The sequence below is a fragment of the Scyliorhinus canicula genome, chromosome 3 (genome assembly GCF_902713615.1).
Source record: "Scyliorhinus canicula chromosome 3, sScyCan1.1, whole genome shotgun sequence".
NCBI classification, from domain to species: domain Eukaryota; kingdom Metazoa; phylum Chordata; class Chondrichthyes; order Carcharhiniformes; family Scyliorhinidae; genus Scyliorhinus; species Scyliorhinus canicula.
In genome coordinates, this window is record NC_052148.1 from 52,872,929 (window position 1) to 52,891,370 (window position 18,442).

General features: G+C 45.4%; 1 protein-coding gene across 2 annotated transcripts in view; it reads right to left on the bottom strand.

The window, feature by feature from the left end:
• Positions 1-18,442, bottom strand: part of LOC119962656 (coiled-coil domain-containing protein 68-like) — an 83,907-nt gene that overhangs the window by 25,582 nt on the left and 39,883 nt on the right. For both annotated transcript variants that reach the window (XM_038790531.1, XM_038790530.1), the window contains exons 5-6: positions 4,360-4,485; positions 2,837-2,965 (exon numbers count right to left, since the gene is read on the bottom strand). In XM_038790531.1, the coding sequence (XP_038646459.1) occupies positions 2,837-2,965; positions 4,360-4,485 (255 nt within the window). The remainder of the gene's footprint in view (positions 1-2,836; positions 2,966-4,359; positions 4,486-18,442) is intronic.

An 18,442-nucleotide genomic window follows, 5' to 3' on the forward strand; every position in this document is an offset into this window, starting at 1 on the left:
GCCTGATGCAGGTTCAAACCCAATATCAGGTGGGCGGCACGGTGACACAGTGGTTAGCACTGTGGCTTCACAGCGCCAGGGTCCCAGGTTCGATTCCCAGCTTGGGTCACTGTATGTGCGGAGTCTGCACATTCGCCCTGTGTCTGCGTGGGTTCCTTCCGGATGCTCCGGTTTCCTCCCACAAGTCCCAAAAGACATGCTTGTTAGGTATTTTGGACATTCTGAATTCTCCCTCCAGTGGACCCGAACAGGCGCCGGAATGTGGCGACTAGGGGCTTTTCACAGTAACCTCATTGCAGTGTTAATGTAAGCCTACTTGTGACAATAATAATTATTATCATTAATAGGTTTGTGCCTCAGCTTCTGATCCACACAGGTGGAGTTTCGCTTTTGTACAATTTTCCCCATAGACCCGACTTCAGAGAGGAAAGATACTGATGAACATCCCATTGCTTGTCCGGCAAAGGCCACTGTATCCACAGGAGAATTAATTTTACAGCTACTTAAAGTCAAACTGGAAAAATCTCAAGCCCTGTTGACAGGCTGATTAATCATCATTTGCCCAAGGGTGCTGTGAAGTTGCTTGGGTCAGGAGGTTACACAAAGGTTAGCACTGTTGCTTCACAGCGCCGGAGTGTGGCGACTCGGGGATTTTCACAGTAACTTAATTGCAGCGTTAATGTAAGCCTACTTGTGACACTAATGAAGATTATTATTATTATAATCAATCAAGAGTCATCCTTTAGTAGGCCACAAATCAGTCTGAACTGAGTTAGTAAGAAGCAACTTACGTTTATTGCAGAGCAATCAGATTTACAATAAACACCAGATCCCAGCCGGGTCTGTCCTGTCGGTTCCCTACCTGACCGACTTTATATAGAAATCAATCATGAATGTCCTCGGGCTCCCTGCTCCCTTAGCAGGGAAACTCATCATCGCCGAGACTCACGGGGAGACTGATTGTTCCAACTGTAGGTCTCATGTGGGTTATAACACATCCCAACTCCACAAAGAATACTCTGAACTAAAGAGGGTAGCTATTAAGATACTTACAAGCATTGACTTTGATTCTCATTGAGTGGGTAACTGGTGCCAGGCACTCCACTAGAAAAGGATTACCACCTTTCTCATTGTGTGCCGCAAAGGGTAACCTGGATTTGAACTTTTGCAGTCAGGTTAACGCAAAGACCAAAATGCATGCCTTCTTAAATGAAAAAAAGATAATGCAGATTCTGGAAATCTGAAATAAACACAGAAAATGCTGGAAAAACTCAGCAGGTCTGGCAGCATCTGTGGAGAGAAAATCATAGGCTGGGGTTTTCCAGCCGTTCAGGCGGAAAGGATCTGCCGATCCCGCTGATGTTTCACCCCTGCTGCACGTTTTCCGGCGGCAAGGGGTGCATCAACTGGAAGCCCCGTTGACAATGGCGAGACAATAAGATCCTGTCACCAGCCAATGGTGGGCCGCAGCCAGGTTGCATGTAAAATCCCGGCCATTGTTAAAGTTTTGAATCCATGTGACTCTTCTTCAGAGCTAAAGAGAGGGAGAAAAGTGATGGTTTTTATATTGTTTAAGAGGGGTGGAGCAGGTGGAGAAAAATAAATGGTAAGGGATAGGTGTAAGCTAGGAGAGCTTGCACAAAGATGTTCAGGCCACAAGACGAATAAAGTGCTGATGGTAGTTTTATGAACTAATGAAGGTGCTGATGATGACATACAGGTAAGATAGCAGAATGTATTAATGGTAGAACCAAGGCCAGTGGTGTGTGAAAGCAAAACTTAAGATCAAGTGACAAAATGACCTGTGGGAGGAGGTTTGTGTTGGGACAAAATTTGGATTTAAAAAAGGGGGTCAAGATGGAGGTGAAAGTTCCTGGTCTGGAGTTGTTGAATTCACCACTGGGTCCAGGAGGCCGTAAAGTGCCTAACCTGAAGGTGATGTGCTATTCCCCCAATTTGCGTTGGACTTCACTGGAAATTTTCAGCAGCTAGAACAGACATGTGGCTCTCATGCCAGCACCATTCTCCACAGGCCAATTTCTTGGCGACTAGATCAAGGTCGGAATGGCTACCTGCCCACAAGTGGTGGGTAACCAATTCAGATCAGCACAAGGCCAATTAAGGCCAATTATCAGAGGCTGATTGGAATTTCCCAGTTGGGATCTCGCTTTGGCATTACAGTGTGGCCACCTTCAAGCAAACTTTAAGGATCTTCTCTGCATACCTCCCTCCCCTCCCCTGCTGCAGGATGCCCTGGAGGAGTCATTTTTTATTTAACATCTTTAAAGTTTCTGAGAGGGCACCTTCTATGGCAAATCCTTCTATGCTGTAGAGCGCCCATTGGCTCTCCAGATTTGCAAACATACCCATTGGACAGCAAGCACTAATTAGTCAATTAAGGCAAAAGCACTTTTGGACGATTGTTTCTGACACAGTGCAATGTTGGGAACTGCATTTGATGCCAACATGGGAGACCCAATCCAAAACTTAAAGTTCTGTTCAATGAAATAATATTGAAGCAGGATGGCTCCTGCTTAGGATGGCTCCACATCCTCTTAAATACACTGAAAATATTTATTCTCAAGTTCAGGTTGTGCCCAGGAACATTTGGAATTCTATTGTAGTCCACCATAAATACTTCAACTTGTCTTACCCTTGAATTTCAAACCGGGTCAGTGAGATGGCCACTTGCAAGTGGAAATTACGTTCCAGTTCAGATCAGCAATTTAGGAGCTCCCCCAAAAAATTCAAGACCCCACTTTCAGTAAACCTGAGCATCTTGTGGATTCATGTCCACAGGTCACATAATTTCCTCCTGCAGTCTCATTGCATTTACCTTTTCCATCCTTTCTATTAGCTTTTCCAGTTCCATGGCTCTGTTCTGTTTTTGCTGAAGACTCAATTCCAGGTTATTGTAATTTTCCACACTTCTCTCCAAATTCTTCCCCTGCTCCTCAGCAAAGGTCTGCAAAAGGAAATTGATTCATAATTATTTTTTTTCATTGATCCTCCTATAAACTGGTGGCTCTGCTAATCTGCCTTTTAAAAACTTTCGTTTATGGTTTAGTGGAGGGTAATCTCAATAGCAATGTGGTTTGAAGCTCTAATCCTGTCCTTGTCATTTTAGTTCACCTTGCAACATGCACAATGAGCTAACAGGCCAGCAACTTGCTCCCAGGCCACTATTTCTTTCCTCCATTCTTTCATGGGATGTGGACATCACTGGCAAGGTCAGCATTTGTTGCCTATTGTTAATTGTTCTTGGACTGAATGGTTTCCTTGGCCATTTCAGAGGGAAGTTAAGAACCAACCACATTGCTGTGGGTCTGGAATCACATGTAGGCCAGACTGTGTAAGAATGGCAGATTTCCTTCCTTAATGGACATGAGTGAATCAGTAGGGTTTTGACAACAATCACTGATAGTTTCATGCTCAGTACAACTGAGGCTAACTTTATATTTCAGATATTTTTATTAATTGAATTTAAATTTCACCAGCTGCCAAGGTGGGATGTGAACCCATGTCCCCAGAGGATTAGCCTCGGCTTCTGAATTACTAGTATCAAAGTCCCATGATCCTAGAGTCCCAAAATCGCTTTTACGCCGATGTGATTTCCAGTTGAGGCTGTCCCCATCCCCCACTAATGATGTTGTGGGTTCCCACCATGAAAGGTTGGGAATCCCATTAGCAGACATTTACCTCTACTTCGTGGGCCTCCCCACTGTATCATTCCCCCCATGTAAGGAATGCCCCCCCCCCCCCTCCCACTGGTGTTACCTTGGGGTGTTTACAACACGTTTTGCAAAATGGGGAACTACTAATCAGAACCCTCCGGGGGCACACTTATCCAGATTGAATTCCATTTGCTACTGATCAGCCCATCTGACCAGCCCATCTATATCTTCCTGTAATCGAAGGTGATTCTTCCTCACTATTTACCACCCCACCAATTTTTGTCATCTGCAAACTTACTGATCAACCCTCCTACATTCATATCTGAATCATTTATATAAACCACAAACAGCAAGTTCCCCAGCACTGATCCACCTGGACCCCACTGGACACAGACTTCCAGTCATACCTCAACTATCACCTTCTGCTTACTTCCAATCAACCAATTCTCGATCTAATTTCCCAAATTGTGATCCATCAAAGTGTGATCCATCCTTTATGTAGGGAGTGCCTGATCTACAGCATATCCTTATCTGATGGTTTGATGATGAATAGAAACTTATCAGAGCCGATTACTAACAACTTGCTAACCTCTGTAGACATGCTATTCTGGCAAAGGTTTGTCGTACTCATTCTGCTTATGCTTTTTAATTCGTAACATTTAGATTGATGCGGAATCGCACTCACCTGTAGTTTTCGCTTCTCTTCTTCATGCTGTTGTTTTAGTTCATCCATCTGCTTTTGATAATGTTTGAAGAGTTTTTCAGAGGCATTCCGAATTGCTGCCTTTCCTGCTTCTTGCGTAGCCTCCAACTAAAGATGTGAAGGAATTAAACATAAGAACCAGAGAGAAGAAAATGTATAACCAATGACCAATTGTCTCACTACGCCCCTCAATCCATACGAGGTGACAGATGTTAGTGCTGGAAATTGGAATATTTTACATTTTCAGCACTTTTGGCAGCATCATCTGTTATTAGGTTGGGTCGTACCCTAGTTAGATGAAGGCAGTACCTCTCTCTGCTGTGTTGTAGCCATGTTCTTCAGCTCCCTCTACACATCTGTGATGTTCTTCACTTCCCACAATGGCCATCCTCTCTAACTGAGATTGCAATTAAATGCAAATTAATATTGAATCAGGTGCTGTCCTGTGCATATGTTCCGACAATCATAGAATTTATACTGCAGAAGGTGGCATTCGGCCCATCGAGTCTGCACTGGCTCTTAGAAAGAGCACTCTACTTAAGCCTGCATCTCCACCCTATCCCCGTAACCCAGTAACCCCAGCTAAACCTTTTTGGACACTAAGGGTAATTTATCATGGCCAATCCACCTAACCTGCACGTCTTTGGACTGTGGGAGGAAACCGGAGCACCCGGAGGAAACCCACGCAGATGCGGGGAGAACGTGCAGACTCCGCACAGTAACCCAAGCCGGGAATCGAACCCGGGACCCTGGAGCTGTGAAGCAACTGTGATAACCACTGTGCTACTCTGCTAATAAGCAACTGGGTTGACACTGCCAAAATCCATTCACATTGGACTAATACAGCAGACAAGATTTAAATTTTTTTTTAAAGCAGACCTGCTTCGAAGCGGCTTTTGGGAAGAACAGCTATCCATCCTTCTCATCACCTTCTGCGTGATTGGGGCCAATGAGTTAGTGTTCAAGCAAAGAATTATTTGTAGCGAATCGAGTGCGCCTTTAATCAACATGTCACGAGATTGAAAGAGAAAAGCTGCAGATATTAATGCACGGTGTTGGAAAACCATTTTTTAAACATGCAGATCATGAATCAGCTTCTAGAGTCGTGGGTGGAATGTTCTACTGATTCATAATGAATCAAGGAATAATGTTGTCTGTGAGAGCTGAGCTTGAAACTCAAAATGGGTCATGATGAATGACAGGACTTCAAAGTGGATGTATTTAAATAAAAATGCACACCTGGGTAAAGAGAAAACTCTGGCTGTAGCAGGCGTGATAGAAGGCTGAAACTGTGTATTAGGTCTTTCACTGGTATTACTACATTCTTTTACCAACTTACTGTGCAACCGTTATTTAATTACTTGCATTTGATTATGGAAATCAATATTTTCTCTTTTTTTAAATGCTGCTTTTCTCTGCAGACTTCAGTTACATACAAAGGGAGCTCAGAGCAGTTACAAGTTACAACATTATACAATAACTGTGTCAATGTCAGTTTCGAAGTCAATAGGCATGCTGACCTCAGCAGATGTCCACACATGCGGCAGGATTCTCCGAGCTTCCACGCCAAAATCGCGATCGGCGCGGGGGCAGAGAATGGGCGTTGACGCCGAAATGCTGTTCCCACGATTCTCCGGTCCCTGGTCTACGCAGTCTACGCGGCGCGGTTAGGGGGCCATTGACAGAGGCCCCCCTGCGTCGATTGTCCGAGGACAACAGGCTGAGTTCTCGACGGCACAGTTCTAACCATGTTTTGCCTGTCAGGAACAGCAGGTGGCGCTGCCCTGGTGGGGGATCCTTCACCGGGGGGGGCCTCACAAATGGTCAGGCAAGTGATCAGGCGGCACCAATCCGCGGGCGTGTGCAATCTCGAGGGGACCTACATTCCTGGTGCCGCTCCGCGGGTTGGGTCCGCCATGTCGCACGGGGCCGCTGCTGCCCCGTGCGCATGCGCCGACTCCTGACCGGAAGTGGAGGGCCCCGTATCCGCAGCCAGAGCTGCGAGGAGCACTGTGGGGCCCTGCTAGCCCCCTGCAGGTGGGGGAATCGCTCAGGACTTTCTTATGGAAAGTCCAGAGTGAAACGCCCGCGTTTTGCTGCTGGCGTGGGGACATAGCCCCATTATTGGAAAATCTCGCCCATGGTATACACAGCGAAGTGCAGTCAGGAGCTCAGTGACCTCTGCAAGCAACGTATATCCCACATGGGTCCGGATGGTGTACCGGGATGCGGCTCAGAAGTCAGATTGGGGGCGGGGTGGGGGTGGTGGTGGGGGGGGGGGGGGGGGGGGGGGAATTGTGGATCGGAGCCTGAAATCTGGGAATGGGGTCACGTCAGCAGATGGGATCAGGACCAGAGTTCTAAAAATGTGTGCACACATCCTGAAATGAAAAAATGAAAATCGTTTATTGCCACAAGTAGGCTTCAATGAAGTTACTGTGAAAAGCCCCTAGTCACCACATTCCGGCGCCTGTTTGGGGAGGCTGGTATGAGAATTGAACCGTGCTGCTGGCCTGCCTTGGTCTGCTATCAAAGCCAGCGATTTAGCCTAGTGTGCTAAACCAGAACCTCAGAACCAGAACTTGTTTGCTATCTTGAGAGAATTGCAGCAAAATACTGCGGATGGATGCTGGAAATCTTAAAAAAAATACAGAAAATGTTGGAGAAACTCAAGCTCGTCTTGCAGCATCCGCGGAGAGAGCAACAAAGTTAACGTTTTGAGTCCAATACGACTCTTCTCTGGAAGAAGTGTTCCAGCACATATTAACTCTTTTTCTCTCACCAGGTGGGATCCTCCGCTCCCCCAGCTGTGTGTTTCTCGGCGATGCGCCATTTGCCGGTGGTGGGATTCTCTCCGCCCACTGCTTAGCAATGGGATTTCCCAATGAAGTCAGCCCACGCCGCATAGATAGCCGTGGGTGGGGGAGCGCTACTGGAGGGAAAAGCGAACTGCAATGGCCGGAGAGTTCGGGCCCATAAATGCTGCCAGACCTGTTGCAATTTTCCAGCATTATTTGGGAGAATAGTAGCCCAGTCAGTGTCTGGAAGATGGATACTATGTGGCAAAATTTAATAGCCAGTGAGTGCAGATTGTTAACACCATAAAAATGTTCAATAATATTTTGAATTTTATAAAAAAAAGGGCATTGAGTACAAGACCAAGGATAAATGCGGTTCATTTTAACCCTGCTCGGGCAGCACGGTGGCGCAGTGGTTAGCACTTCTGTCTCACGGCGCCGAGGTCCCAGGTTCGATCTGGCTATGGGTCACTGTCCGTGTGGAGTTTGCACATTCTCCCCGTGTTTGCGTGGGTTTGGCCCCCACAATCCAAAGATGTGCAGTGTAGGTGGAAAGAGCATACTAAATTATCCCTTAATTGGACAAAATGAAAAGCCATGGCCTTTAAATCTTTGAAAAATATGTGTTAAAAAATGATTGCTTGCTATTTCACTTTATCCCTTGACATAAGCCTGAGGGTTTCCATTTCTAGATTAGTGCTGCATGACTGATTTCACAACTACCCATTTACACAGTAGGCCTGCCATTTCACAGTTTGATTGACAGCTACAAGTGGTTATAGACATGCTTGTTAGGTGAATTGGACATTCTGAATTCTCGCTCAGTGTACCCGAACAGGCACCGAAATGTGGCGACTAGGGGATTTTCACAGTAACTTCATTGCAGTGTTAATGTAAGCCTACTTGTGACACCAATAAAGATTACTAAATAGAGATTACATGTATGCCTCAATGCATGTTTATGTACTATTCTAGGTTGAGAGCTAAACCTACAATGAATCACTCAAGAGCAAATTAACTTTGACCACCAAATTTAAAGAGTTTTTGGGTTAGATTATCAAACATGAGATTTTGTTTCTCCGAAATAATTTAAAATCTTAGAGAAAAGTTATCTGGCTTATAACTCTGGTTCATCTTATATTCATGGGTTTAAATTAATTAAAGAGGAAGTGAAATGGGTTAAAATAAAATTAGTGAAAAGATTCATAATTTATGTATTGCTTCATCACTTACATTTCACACTGTTATAATTATAATTTCGCACTTTCTGGGAGCTCAGTTCCTAAGTTTGATCATGACTAATTGGTTAGCCATTTTAGATGTAAGCACATTGCATTGTCCTTCTCAAACACCAAATACACTGGGGGGGATATTCCAATCCTGCCAGTGGCTTGGAGAGCGGCCAATAGTCCACTGACTTTGGGCGGGCAGGATCAGAAAATCTCGTCCATTATCTGCACAATGTCTTGGGCCCTGACTTTAACTTTGGAGGTGGGTGAGAAGGTAAGCTGAAAATTCAGCTGCTGCTTCTGCAAAGAAGCCTGGCCAATATAACGTCTGAGCAAGAAACCAACAAAACAAAGCAGCAAAGATCCCCCATGGACACCAGGTAGATGGTGGGATCAGCTTCAGGAGATGTGACATTGGGGTTCGAGGGGGGTGTCCTGGATCAGCAGTCCTGGTGCTCCTGGCACTAGAAGAAAAGATAAAATTAACTCGCTTGTTTGGGCCTCTTCTGCAACTTGGTCTTATTTTCAAATATCATCACCTCTGTGGGAAAAGGACCAATGACTACCCCGCTCAAAATACCAGCTGAAATGGCAGTACAGCCTGCATGATACCTGTGGAACCCCACATTTATGTTTAAAGAAGGACCTCACCAGCTTTCAGTGGGCTTTTCTGGCACTAGTTCAGGTGGCACTTCTCTAGCAGGTGAGTAACCAAAATGATTTTAACTGCTCACCAGTTTCCATCAGACGGCTGGTTTAGCACAGGGCTAAATCACTGGCTTTTAAAGCAGACCAAGGCAGGCCAGCAGCACGGTTCAATTCCCATACCGGCCTCCCTGAACAGGCGCCGGAATGTGGCGACTAGGGGCTTTTCACAGTAACTTCATTTGAAGCCTACTTGTGACAATAAGCGGTTTTCATTTCATTTTCATTTTCAAATCACCCCTTGCATTTCATTGTATGCTTTATTTCCGAGTAAATTGTAAACAAATAAATTATGTAGAATGCCACATATACAGGGTAATTTGTAGGTATTTTAAAAAGTGTGTTCTACAGAATGGTAGCAAACCCAAGTGTTTGTTCCATGTGCAATAGACAACAAATAGGTGAAGCTGCCTCCAGCCATTTTTAAAGAGGATGACCTGATTTATTGTCAAAAATGTACTGGAGGACAAATTTGCTGGTGTTCAATTCTGTGTGTGCAGATGATGATCTGTTTGAAATGGGCAGCACAATGCCAGCTTGAAATTGGGGAGAGGATCACAAAGGCATTAATGGGGTGGCACAGTGGCACAATGGTTAGCACTCCAGAGAATTGGGTTCAATTCCGACCTCGGACGACTCTCCGTGTGGAGTTTGCATTTTATCCCCGTGTCTGTGTGGGTTTCCTCAGGGTGCTCTGCTATCTACCCGCAGTCCAATGATGTGCAAGTGACGTGGATTGGCTATGCTAAATTGCCCTTAGTGTCCAAAAGGTTTGGTGGGGTTACTGGGTTACAGAGTTAGGGTGAAAGCGTGGGCTTAATGGGGTATTCTTTCAATGGTTTGGTGCAGACTTGATGGGTCGAATGGCCTCCTCCTGCACTGTAAATTCTTTGGTTCTATTATTCTATGATTCTGTGCGTTGGGCAAGATGCCAGCAGGGAGGTCACCTAGTTGAAGAAAATGAACAATGGGATGTTTGTCTCTCCAGAAGCTAAGTACCAGGCAAGGGTGGTTAAGTGACAATAATGGGTAAAGCGTATGGGATACTGAGGATTGAAAGGAGCATTTCTACACTTGATTTCAAAGCAACATTAGCTAAAATATATATTTTTAAATGACTGTAGTTGGTGGTTGCTGTTAAGGCCACAGTGAACGTCTCCTACAAGGGAGGATCTAACCATTGGCCCTTGACATTCAATGGCATTACCATCGCTGAACCCACAATCAACATCCTGGGGGTTACCATTGTTCAGAAACTGAACTGAACTAGCCATATTAATACTGTGGCTTCCAGGGCAGATCAAAGGCTCGGAATCCTACAGGGAATAACTCACCTTCTGACCCCGCCAAAGCCTGTTCACCATCTACAAGGCACAAGATAGGAGTGTAATGGGATACTTTCCACTTGCCCAGATGAATGCAGCCCCAACAACACTCAAGAAGCTCAACACCATCCAGAAAAAACAAGGAAGCTTAATTGCTCCCCCTTCCACAAACATTTAAGCCCTCCACCACCGATGCACAGTGGCAGCTATGTGTACCATCTACAAGATAGGAGGAGAAGGAGGCCATTCAACCCTTCAAACCCGCTCCACCATTCATTATGAGCACGGCTGATCATCCAACTCAATAGTCTAATCCCACTTTCCCAACATATCCTTTGATCCCCTTCACCCTAAGCGGTATATCTAACTGCTTCTTGAAGCAGTTCCTGTGGTAATGAATTGCACAGGCTCACCACTCTTTGCATGAAGAACGTTCTCCTCATCTCTGTCCTAAATGGTCAACCCTGTATCCTCAGACTCTGATCCCTGGTTCTGGACACACTCACCAACATCCATCCTGCATCCACCCTGTCCAGTGCTGTTGGAATTTAATATGTTTCTACGAGATCCCCTCTCATTGTTCAGAACTCCAGCAAATACAATCTTAACTGATTCAATCTCTCCTCGTATGTCAGTCCTGCCATCCCAGGAATCAGTCTGGTAAATCTTCGCTGCACTCCCTCCATAGCTAGAACATCCATCGTCAGACAAAGAGACCAAAACTGCACACACTATTTGAGGAGTGGCCTCACCAAGGCCCTGTGTAATTGCAGCAAGACATCCCAACTCCTGTACTTGAAGCCTCTCGCTGTGAAGGCCAACATATGATTTGCCTTCTTTACCACCTGCTGCACCTGCATGATTACCTTCAGTGACTAGTATATGTGGACCCCCAGGTCTCGTTACACATTCCCCTCTCCTAATTTATGGCCACTTAGATAATAGTCTGCCTTCTTATTTTTCCTATCAAAGTGGATTATGGTGATATGCATGTACACATAAATGTATATTGTTGTATAAATGTACATAATTGCATATCAGTTCATGTAACTATCAGTATGATCTCCGGCCTGCGAGTGGCGCCAGTCATCCATCACGTGACTGGAGTGACTCGCCAGTTGGCAGTAAGATGTAAAACAGGATAGTCGCACTTAGAGTAGCTCCCCAGGAATTCGAGTATCTTTGTACAGAAATCTGTTAGTTATGTGTTTTTATGTGTTTGCAATAAATCATCGTTTCAGTTAAACATCTATATGTTCTGTGTGCATCATTGCAACAGTGAAACCACAGAACACAACATGGTACCAGGATTTCAGAACATATAAAGGTAGCAACAGAAGAGATGAGGCGAAATAGGCCGAAGAATGAAAAAGAGATAATTCTTCCGCTGACCTGGCGACATGTGACTATTTGCAACTCAACAAGACAAATGACGGTGAAGTTCGAGGTGGAAGGTTTAAAGGGTAACGTAAATGAAAACTGGCGTATTTTCAAACAACAGTTTGGGCTCTATGTTTTAGCCCTTGGCCTGCAGGTGCAGGCAGATGAGAGGTGCTTTGCAATGTTGCTCACGGTAGCAGGACCTCAAGCAATCAAAATCCACAAAACCTTCACTTTTGATAGTGAAGAGGAAAGCAGGAGCTATAATGAGATGATAAATTACTTTGATTGGCATTGCTCCCCCCCAAAAAATGAAACATTTTAAAGATACCTATTTTGTACCCGATCCAAAAAAGCAGATGAACCATTTGAGAGTTTTGCAACAGTCTTGAGGTTGAAGGCCCAGTTTTGTAATTCCGATAATCTGCAGTCATCGCTGATTCATGACCAGATAGTATTTGGGACATCGAATGATAAACTCCGTGAAAGATTGTTGCGGGAAGACAACCTCACATTAGAAAATGCCATCACGATCTGCCAGGCGCAGTAGATCAGTATGCTCTATTTAAAAAATGTTGGCACCAATCTCGAAGAAGATGCTGGCGCCATAAGCACTGTGAGCAGTTGATAAAGGAACATGGTCTCAGTTTGAGCGGCCATTTTGAGGGCGTTGTGCGCAGTCGAAAAAGAAACGTGGTTCCAGTGCAGGTGGGCATTTTGGCTGACCGACCCGATCCACCATTTTGTGCCAGAAATGCGGCATTAGACATTTGCCACAACAATGCCTTGCACTTGGAAAAGTTTGTCATGTGGCATGACAGGTCATTTTGCTAGGAAATGCACCTTACGTCCAACAGTTGACCGAACAGAATCAATGAGTGTGGATAAGGATAGATGCATCGACGACTGGGCTGCTGTGAGCATGATCTCAAAAAGGGACACAAATAGTCCGACCAGCCAAATCGAAAAACAAAAATCTGAAAATTTGCAGCCACAGTGAGGTGAATGCGGGGCAATAGAGGACAGATGGATAATCCCGCTAATGGTTAATGGTACGGCGATCAACTGTAAGCTTGACATGGGAGCAAGGAACAATCTGATCCCATTGTCAATGGTAGAACGACTAAAAATCAAGCCAAAAATGGACCCAGGAGCAGTACTCCTGAAGGATTACAATGGTCATCAGATCATGACCTTAGGAGCATGCGAGCTTGAAGTTAGTGTGAGGGGCAAAATGTGCAGGATAATATTCTCCATAGTGAAGACACAGCATGAATCGCTCATTGGGCTGGAGGTGTGTGAAGAGGTGGGCTCCTCAAGTGGGTGTACACTTCAGAAAGCATGGCACCCTGATGTCTGCTGAATCAATCATGAGGGACTATCTTGAAGTGTTTCAAGGATTTGGCACTCTGCCTTTTACATATTGCATCCAGCTGAAGGCCCAGACGTGTGCCTGCTCCGCTGAAGGACAAACTGAAGGCTGAGTTACACAGAATGATGGCTCTAGGAGACATCAGGCACATAGAGGAACCCACCGACTGGGTTAACTCCATGGTGTGTATGAAAAAGAGGAACGATGACCTGAGGATATGTATGGACCCCAAGGATTTCAACCTGAACATCAAAAGGGAGCACTACCCAATTCCGAAGAGGGAAGGGACAGCATGTGAGATGGCTGGAGCAACATGTTTCAGCAAGTTGCAAGGCTTCTGGCAGCTTAACCTCGACAAAGCGAGCACAAGGTTGTGTACCTTCAACATACCCCTTGGGCGCTACGTCTTCCTGAGAATGCCGTTCGGCATAATCTTGGGTGTCTGAAAATTTTCATCGTGCCATGGAGCACGTAGTGGAAGGATTACCAGGTGTCTGCGTTTATGTCGATGATATTATATCTGGGGGTCCACACATGAGGAACATGATGAAAGGCTTATTCGAGTCCTACAATGGATAAGAGAAAATGGTCTCAAGCTCAATTAAACAAAATGGCAAATCAGAGTTGATACCATCACCTTTTTAGGGGACAGGCTCTCGGCAAAAGATGTGCCGGATGACGAAAAGATTAAAGCCATTCTAACGATGCCACGACGCACAGGCAAAAACGGCATCTTACGCATACCTGGGATGATCAACTTTGTGGGAAGGTTTACTCGCAACCTGGCCTCCAAAATGTCCCAGCTACGAGAATCAATAAAAAAGGACGTAGTGTTTTGATGGTCTCCCAAGCATGAGCAGGAGTGGCAAGTACTACGTATCTCGCTGACGACAGCGCTAGACCGTGCCTTTGACCCGACAAAAAAGATGAAGATTTCGACAGCTGCATCCCAGGATAGCATTGGAGTGGTACTGCTGCAGCAGGGTGCTGATGACAGCTGGCTGCTGGTGGCATGTGAGTGCAGAGCGATGTCCGAAACACAGTGCAGGTATGCGCAGATTGAAAAGGAATGCCTTGGGCTAGTCACGGGTCCAGACAAATTCCATGACCATGTGTACAGGCTGCCTACGTTTCTGGTTGAGACTGACCATAGGCCATTTGTTTCTATTGTGTGAAAGAACTCGTGTCAAATGTCCCTGAGGATACAGCACCTAATAATGAAGATCCAGCGCTACGACTTTGACCTAATTTATACGCTAGGCAAGTACCTTGCAACCGCTGACACACTTTCCCGAGCCTCGGGCATCAATGAGGTGCGCCTGGTTGAACAATGTTCAACTTCATGTCAATATTGTCGCTTCCAGTCTCCAATGAGAAATTGTGCCTGATAAAGGCAGAAACAGCCAAGGACAAAGTCCTGCAAAAAGTAGTCAAATGTCTCAGAGAGGATTGGCATAAAGGTTCCTGCTCTGGGTTCTACAATGTACGGTCAGAATTGAGTGAGGCGAATGGTCTTCTTCTGCGGCAGCTCAGAATCGTCACCTCACATTCTTTGAGGTTTCTCACGCTTAAGAAGCTTCATGAAGGGTATCTGGGCATTGGGAAGTGCAAGCGCCGGCCAGGGAGATGATCTATTGGCCAGGCATCACCCATGACATTGCAGGTATGGTCAAAATACATGGTCAGAAATTCTGCTGCAAGCTAAGCATATCGTAAAGCAGCTGCTAAAGAAGGCCATTGATAGCTGGGAATGTATCTATTTGCTGCTTCTAAGCTATTGCTCAGTGCCATTAAGCAATGGTCTGACGCCAGCACTGCTGCTCATGAACAGGCAGCATGACGACGCTGCTTTCCATGGTGGCTCCCCCTGTAAATCAATGACTAAAGCAGAAATTGCTTTTTCAAAAAAGGAGGGAGAAAGAGGTATATGATAGGTCCACAAGAAAGCTCCAGCCACTGCAACCAAGGAACACCATCAGGCTTGAGAATGCCAACGGCAATGGATGGATAAAACAGTCATGAATGGTGATTACTGAGCATGGTTCAGTCCTGTGAAGGAACCGAAGAGCGTTATTAAAAGTGCCTTTCGTGCTGAATCCAGTTGAAGAGCTGGGGTGCAATCCCAAATTTGAAGACACAGACCACCCAATAGAGCCAGTGATCAACGATGCATCCACAGCAATGCATGTGGAATGAGCAGGAACACCTGCAACAGAGTAAGGTTGGACGCATTTGCTGATTCAGCCATTACTCAGGAGGTCGACCCGCTTACGGTGCAAGCCTGATAGGCTGAACTTGTAACAAAATGCATACAACATATGTTTCGAACCATCATGCATATCACATTGCTTAAAGAACAATGTTTGTAAATTGTAAATATCAATGCCCCCAAAGGAAGGGGGATGTGATGATATGCATGCACACATAAATGTATATAGTTGCATATCTCTGCATGTATCTATCGGTATGACCTCCGGCTAGCGGGTGGTGCCAGACATCCATCACGTGACTGGAGTGATTTGCCAGTTGGTAGTAGGACATACAACAGGATAGCTGCACTTAGAGTAGCGCCTGAGGAATTTGAGTAACTTTGTACAGTAATCTGTTGTTTGCCAATAAATCATCATTTCAATTATGTTCTGTATGTATCAAAAGACAAAGAACAATACAGCACAGGAACAGGCCCTTCGGCCCTCCAGGCCTGCACCAATCATGTGTCCTATCTAGACCAACTGCCTGCATCCTTCTATACGCCATCTGTTCATGTGCCTATCCAGATGTCTTTAAGGTCGCTAACGTATCTGCCTCAACCACCTCACTTGGCAGTGCATTCCAGGCCACCCACCACCCTCTGCGTAATAAATGTCCCTTGCACATCTCCACTGAACCTTTCCCCCCTCACCTTGAACTTGTGCCCCCTTGTAATTGTCATTTCCGCCCTGGGAAAAAGCCTCCAACTGTTCACCCTATCTATACCCTTAATAATTTTATAAACTTCAATCAGGTCGCCCCTCCGCCTCCGTCTCTCTTGGTAGAACAATCCCAGTTTATTCAATCTCTCCTTGTAGCTAATACCCTCCATATCAGGCAACATCCCGGTAAACCAGTTCTGTACTCTCTCCAAAGCCTCCATGTCCTTCTGGTAGTTCGGTGACCAGAATTGGACACAGTATTCCAAATGCGGCCCAACCAACGTTCTACATAATTGTAACATAGTTTTTGAGCTTTTATACTCGATACCCCGTCCTATGAAGGCAAGCATGCCATATTCTTTTGTTACCACCATTTTCATCTGTACTGCCACCTTTAAGGGTCTGTGGACCTGCACGCCCAGATCTCTCTGTGTCTCTACGCTCTTGATGGTTCTGCCATTTATTTTATAGCTCCCACCCAAATTGGGTCTATCAAAATGCATCACCTCGCATTTGTCCAGGTTAAATTCCATCTGTCATTTTTCTGCCCAATTTTGCAGCCTATCAAGGTGCTGTTGTATTTTCTGACAATCTTCATCACTATCTGCAACTCCTGAGATCTTAGTATCATCTGAAAACTTGCTAATCAGACCCGTTATGTTGTCTTCCAAGTCATTTATATATATTGCAAAGAGCAGAGGTCCCAGAACTGATCCCTGCGGAACACCACTGGTTGCAGACCTCCATTCGGAAAAACACCCTTCCTCTGTCTTCTATGGCCAAGCCAGTTCTTAATCCATCCAGCTAGTTCACCCCTGACCCCATGTGATCTAATCATTTGCACCAGCCTGCCGTGAGGGACCTTATCAAATGCTTTACCAAAGTCCATGTAGACAACGTCCACAGCCTTTCCCTCATCAATCATTTTTGTCACCTCCTCAAAGAATTCAATCAAATTTGTGAGACATGACCTCCCTAACACAAAACTAGTCTGTCTGTCGCAAATAAGACCATTCACTTCCCAAAGTGCATAGCTCCTATCTCTGAGAATCTTTCCAACAATTTCACTTTCACTGACGTCAAGCTCACTGGTCTATAATTACCCGGATTATCCTTGCAACCCTTCTTAAATAACAGTACAACATTGGTTGTCCTCCAATCCTCTGGGATCTTACCTCTGGCCAATGAGGACACAAAGATTTCTAACAGAGGCCCAGCGATTTCATCGCTCGCCTTCCTCTGTAATCTGGGATAGATGCCATCTGGACCTGAGGATTTGTCCACCTTAATGCTTTTTAACATACCTAACACTACCTCTCTCATAATAACGACCTGTTCTAAAGTGTTTGCACATCCCTCAGAGACACCCCCAATCAACATGTCTCTCCCCTTTGTGAATACCGATGCAAAATACTCATTAAGGACCTCATCTACTTCCTCTGGTTCTATACATAATTTCCCTCCTTTGTCCTCGAGTGGGCCAACTCTTTCTCTAGCTACTCTCGTGTTCCTAATATACCTATGAAATGCCTTGGGATTCTCCTTAATCCTGTCTGCCAAGGACATTTCATGACCCCTTTTTGCCCTCCTAACTCCCTGCTTGAGCTCTTTTACAGGGCAGCACTGTAGCATTGTGGATAGCAGAATTGCTTCACAGCTCCAGGGTCCCAGGTTCGATTCCGACTTGGGTCACTGTCTGTGTGGAGTCTGCACATCTTCCCCGTGTGTGCGTGGGTTTCCTCCGGGTGCTCCAGTTTCCTCCCACAGTCCAAAGACGTGCAGGTTAGGCGGATTGGCCATGATAAATTGCCCTTAGTGTCCAAAATTGCCCTTAGTGTTGGGTGGGGTTAATGGGTTATGGGGTTCGGGTGGAGGTGTTGACTTTGGGTAGGGTGCTCTTTCCAAGAGCCGGTGCAGACTCGATGGGTCGAATGGCCTCCTTCTGCACTGTAAATTCTATGATCTATGATCTATGATTTTCTACGTTCCTTGTATTCCTCAAGTGCTTTATCTGTTTTTAGTTACCTGTACCTCACATGTGCATATTTTTTCTTTTTGACAAGATTCTCAATTTCCCTAGTCATCCATGGTTTCCGAATCCTGCATTTGCTGTCCTTCCTTTGTACCGACACATGCCTGTCTTGGACTCCCATCAACTGCTCCTTAAAAGACTCCCACATGCCAAATATGGATTTATCCTCAAACAGCCTCTCCCAAACAACAGCCTCCAAACCCTCCCTAAACTGATTGTAGTTAGCCTTCCCCTAATTTAGCACCATAACCCTCGGACAACACTCGTACTTTTCCATGAGTATCCTAAAGCTTACGGAATTGTGGTCACTGT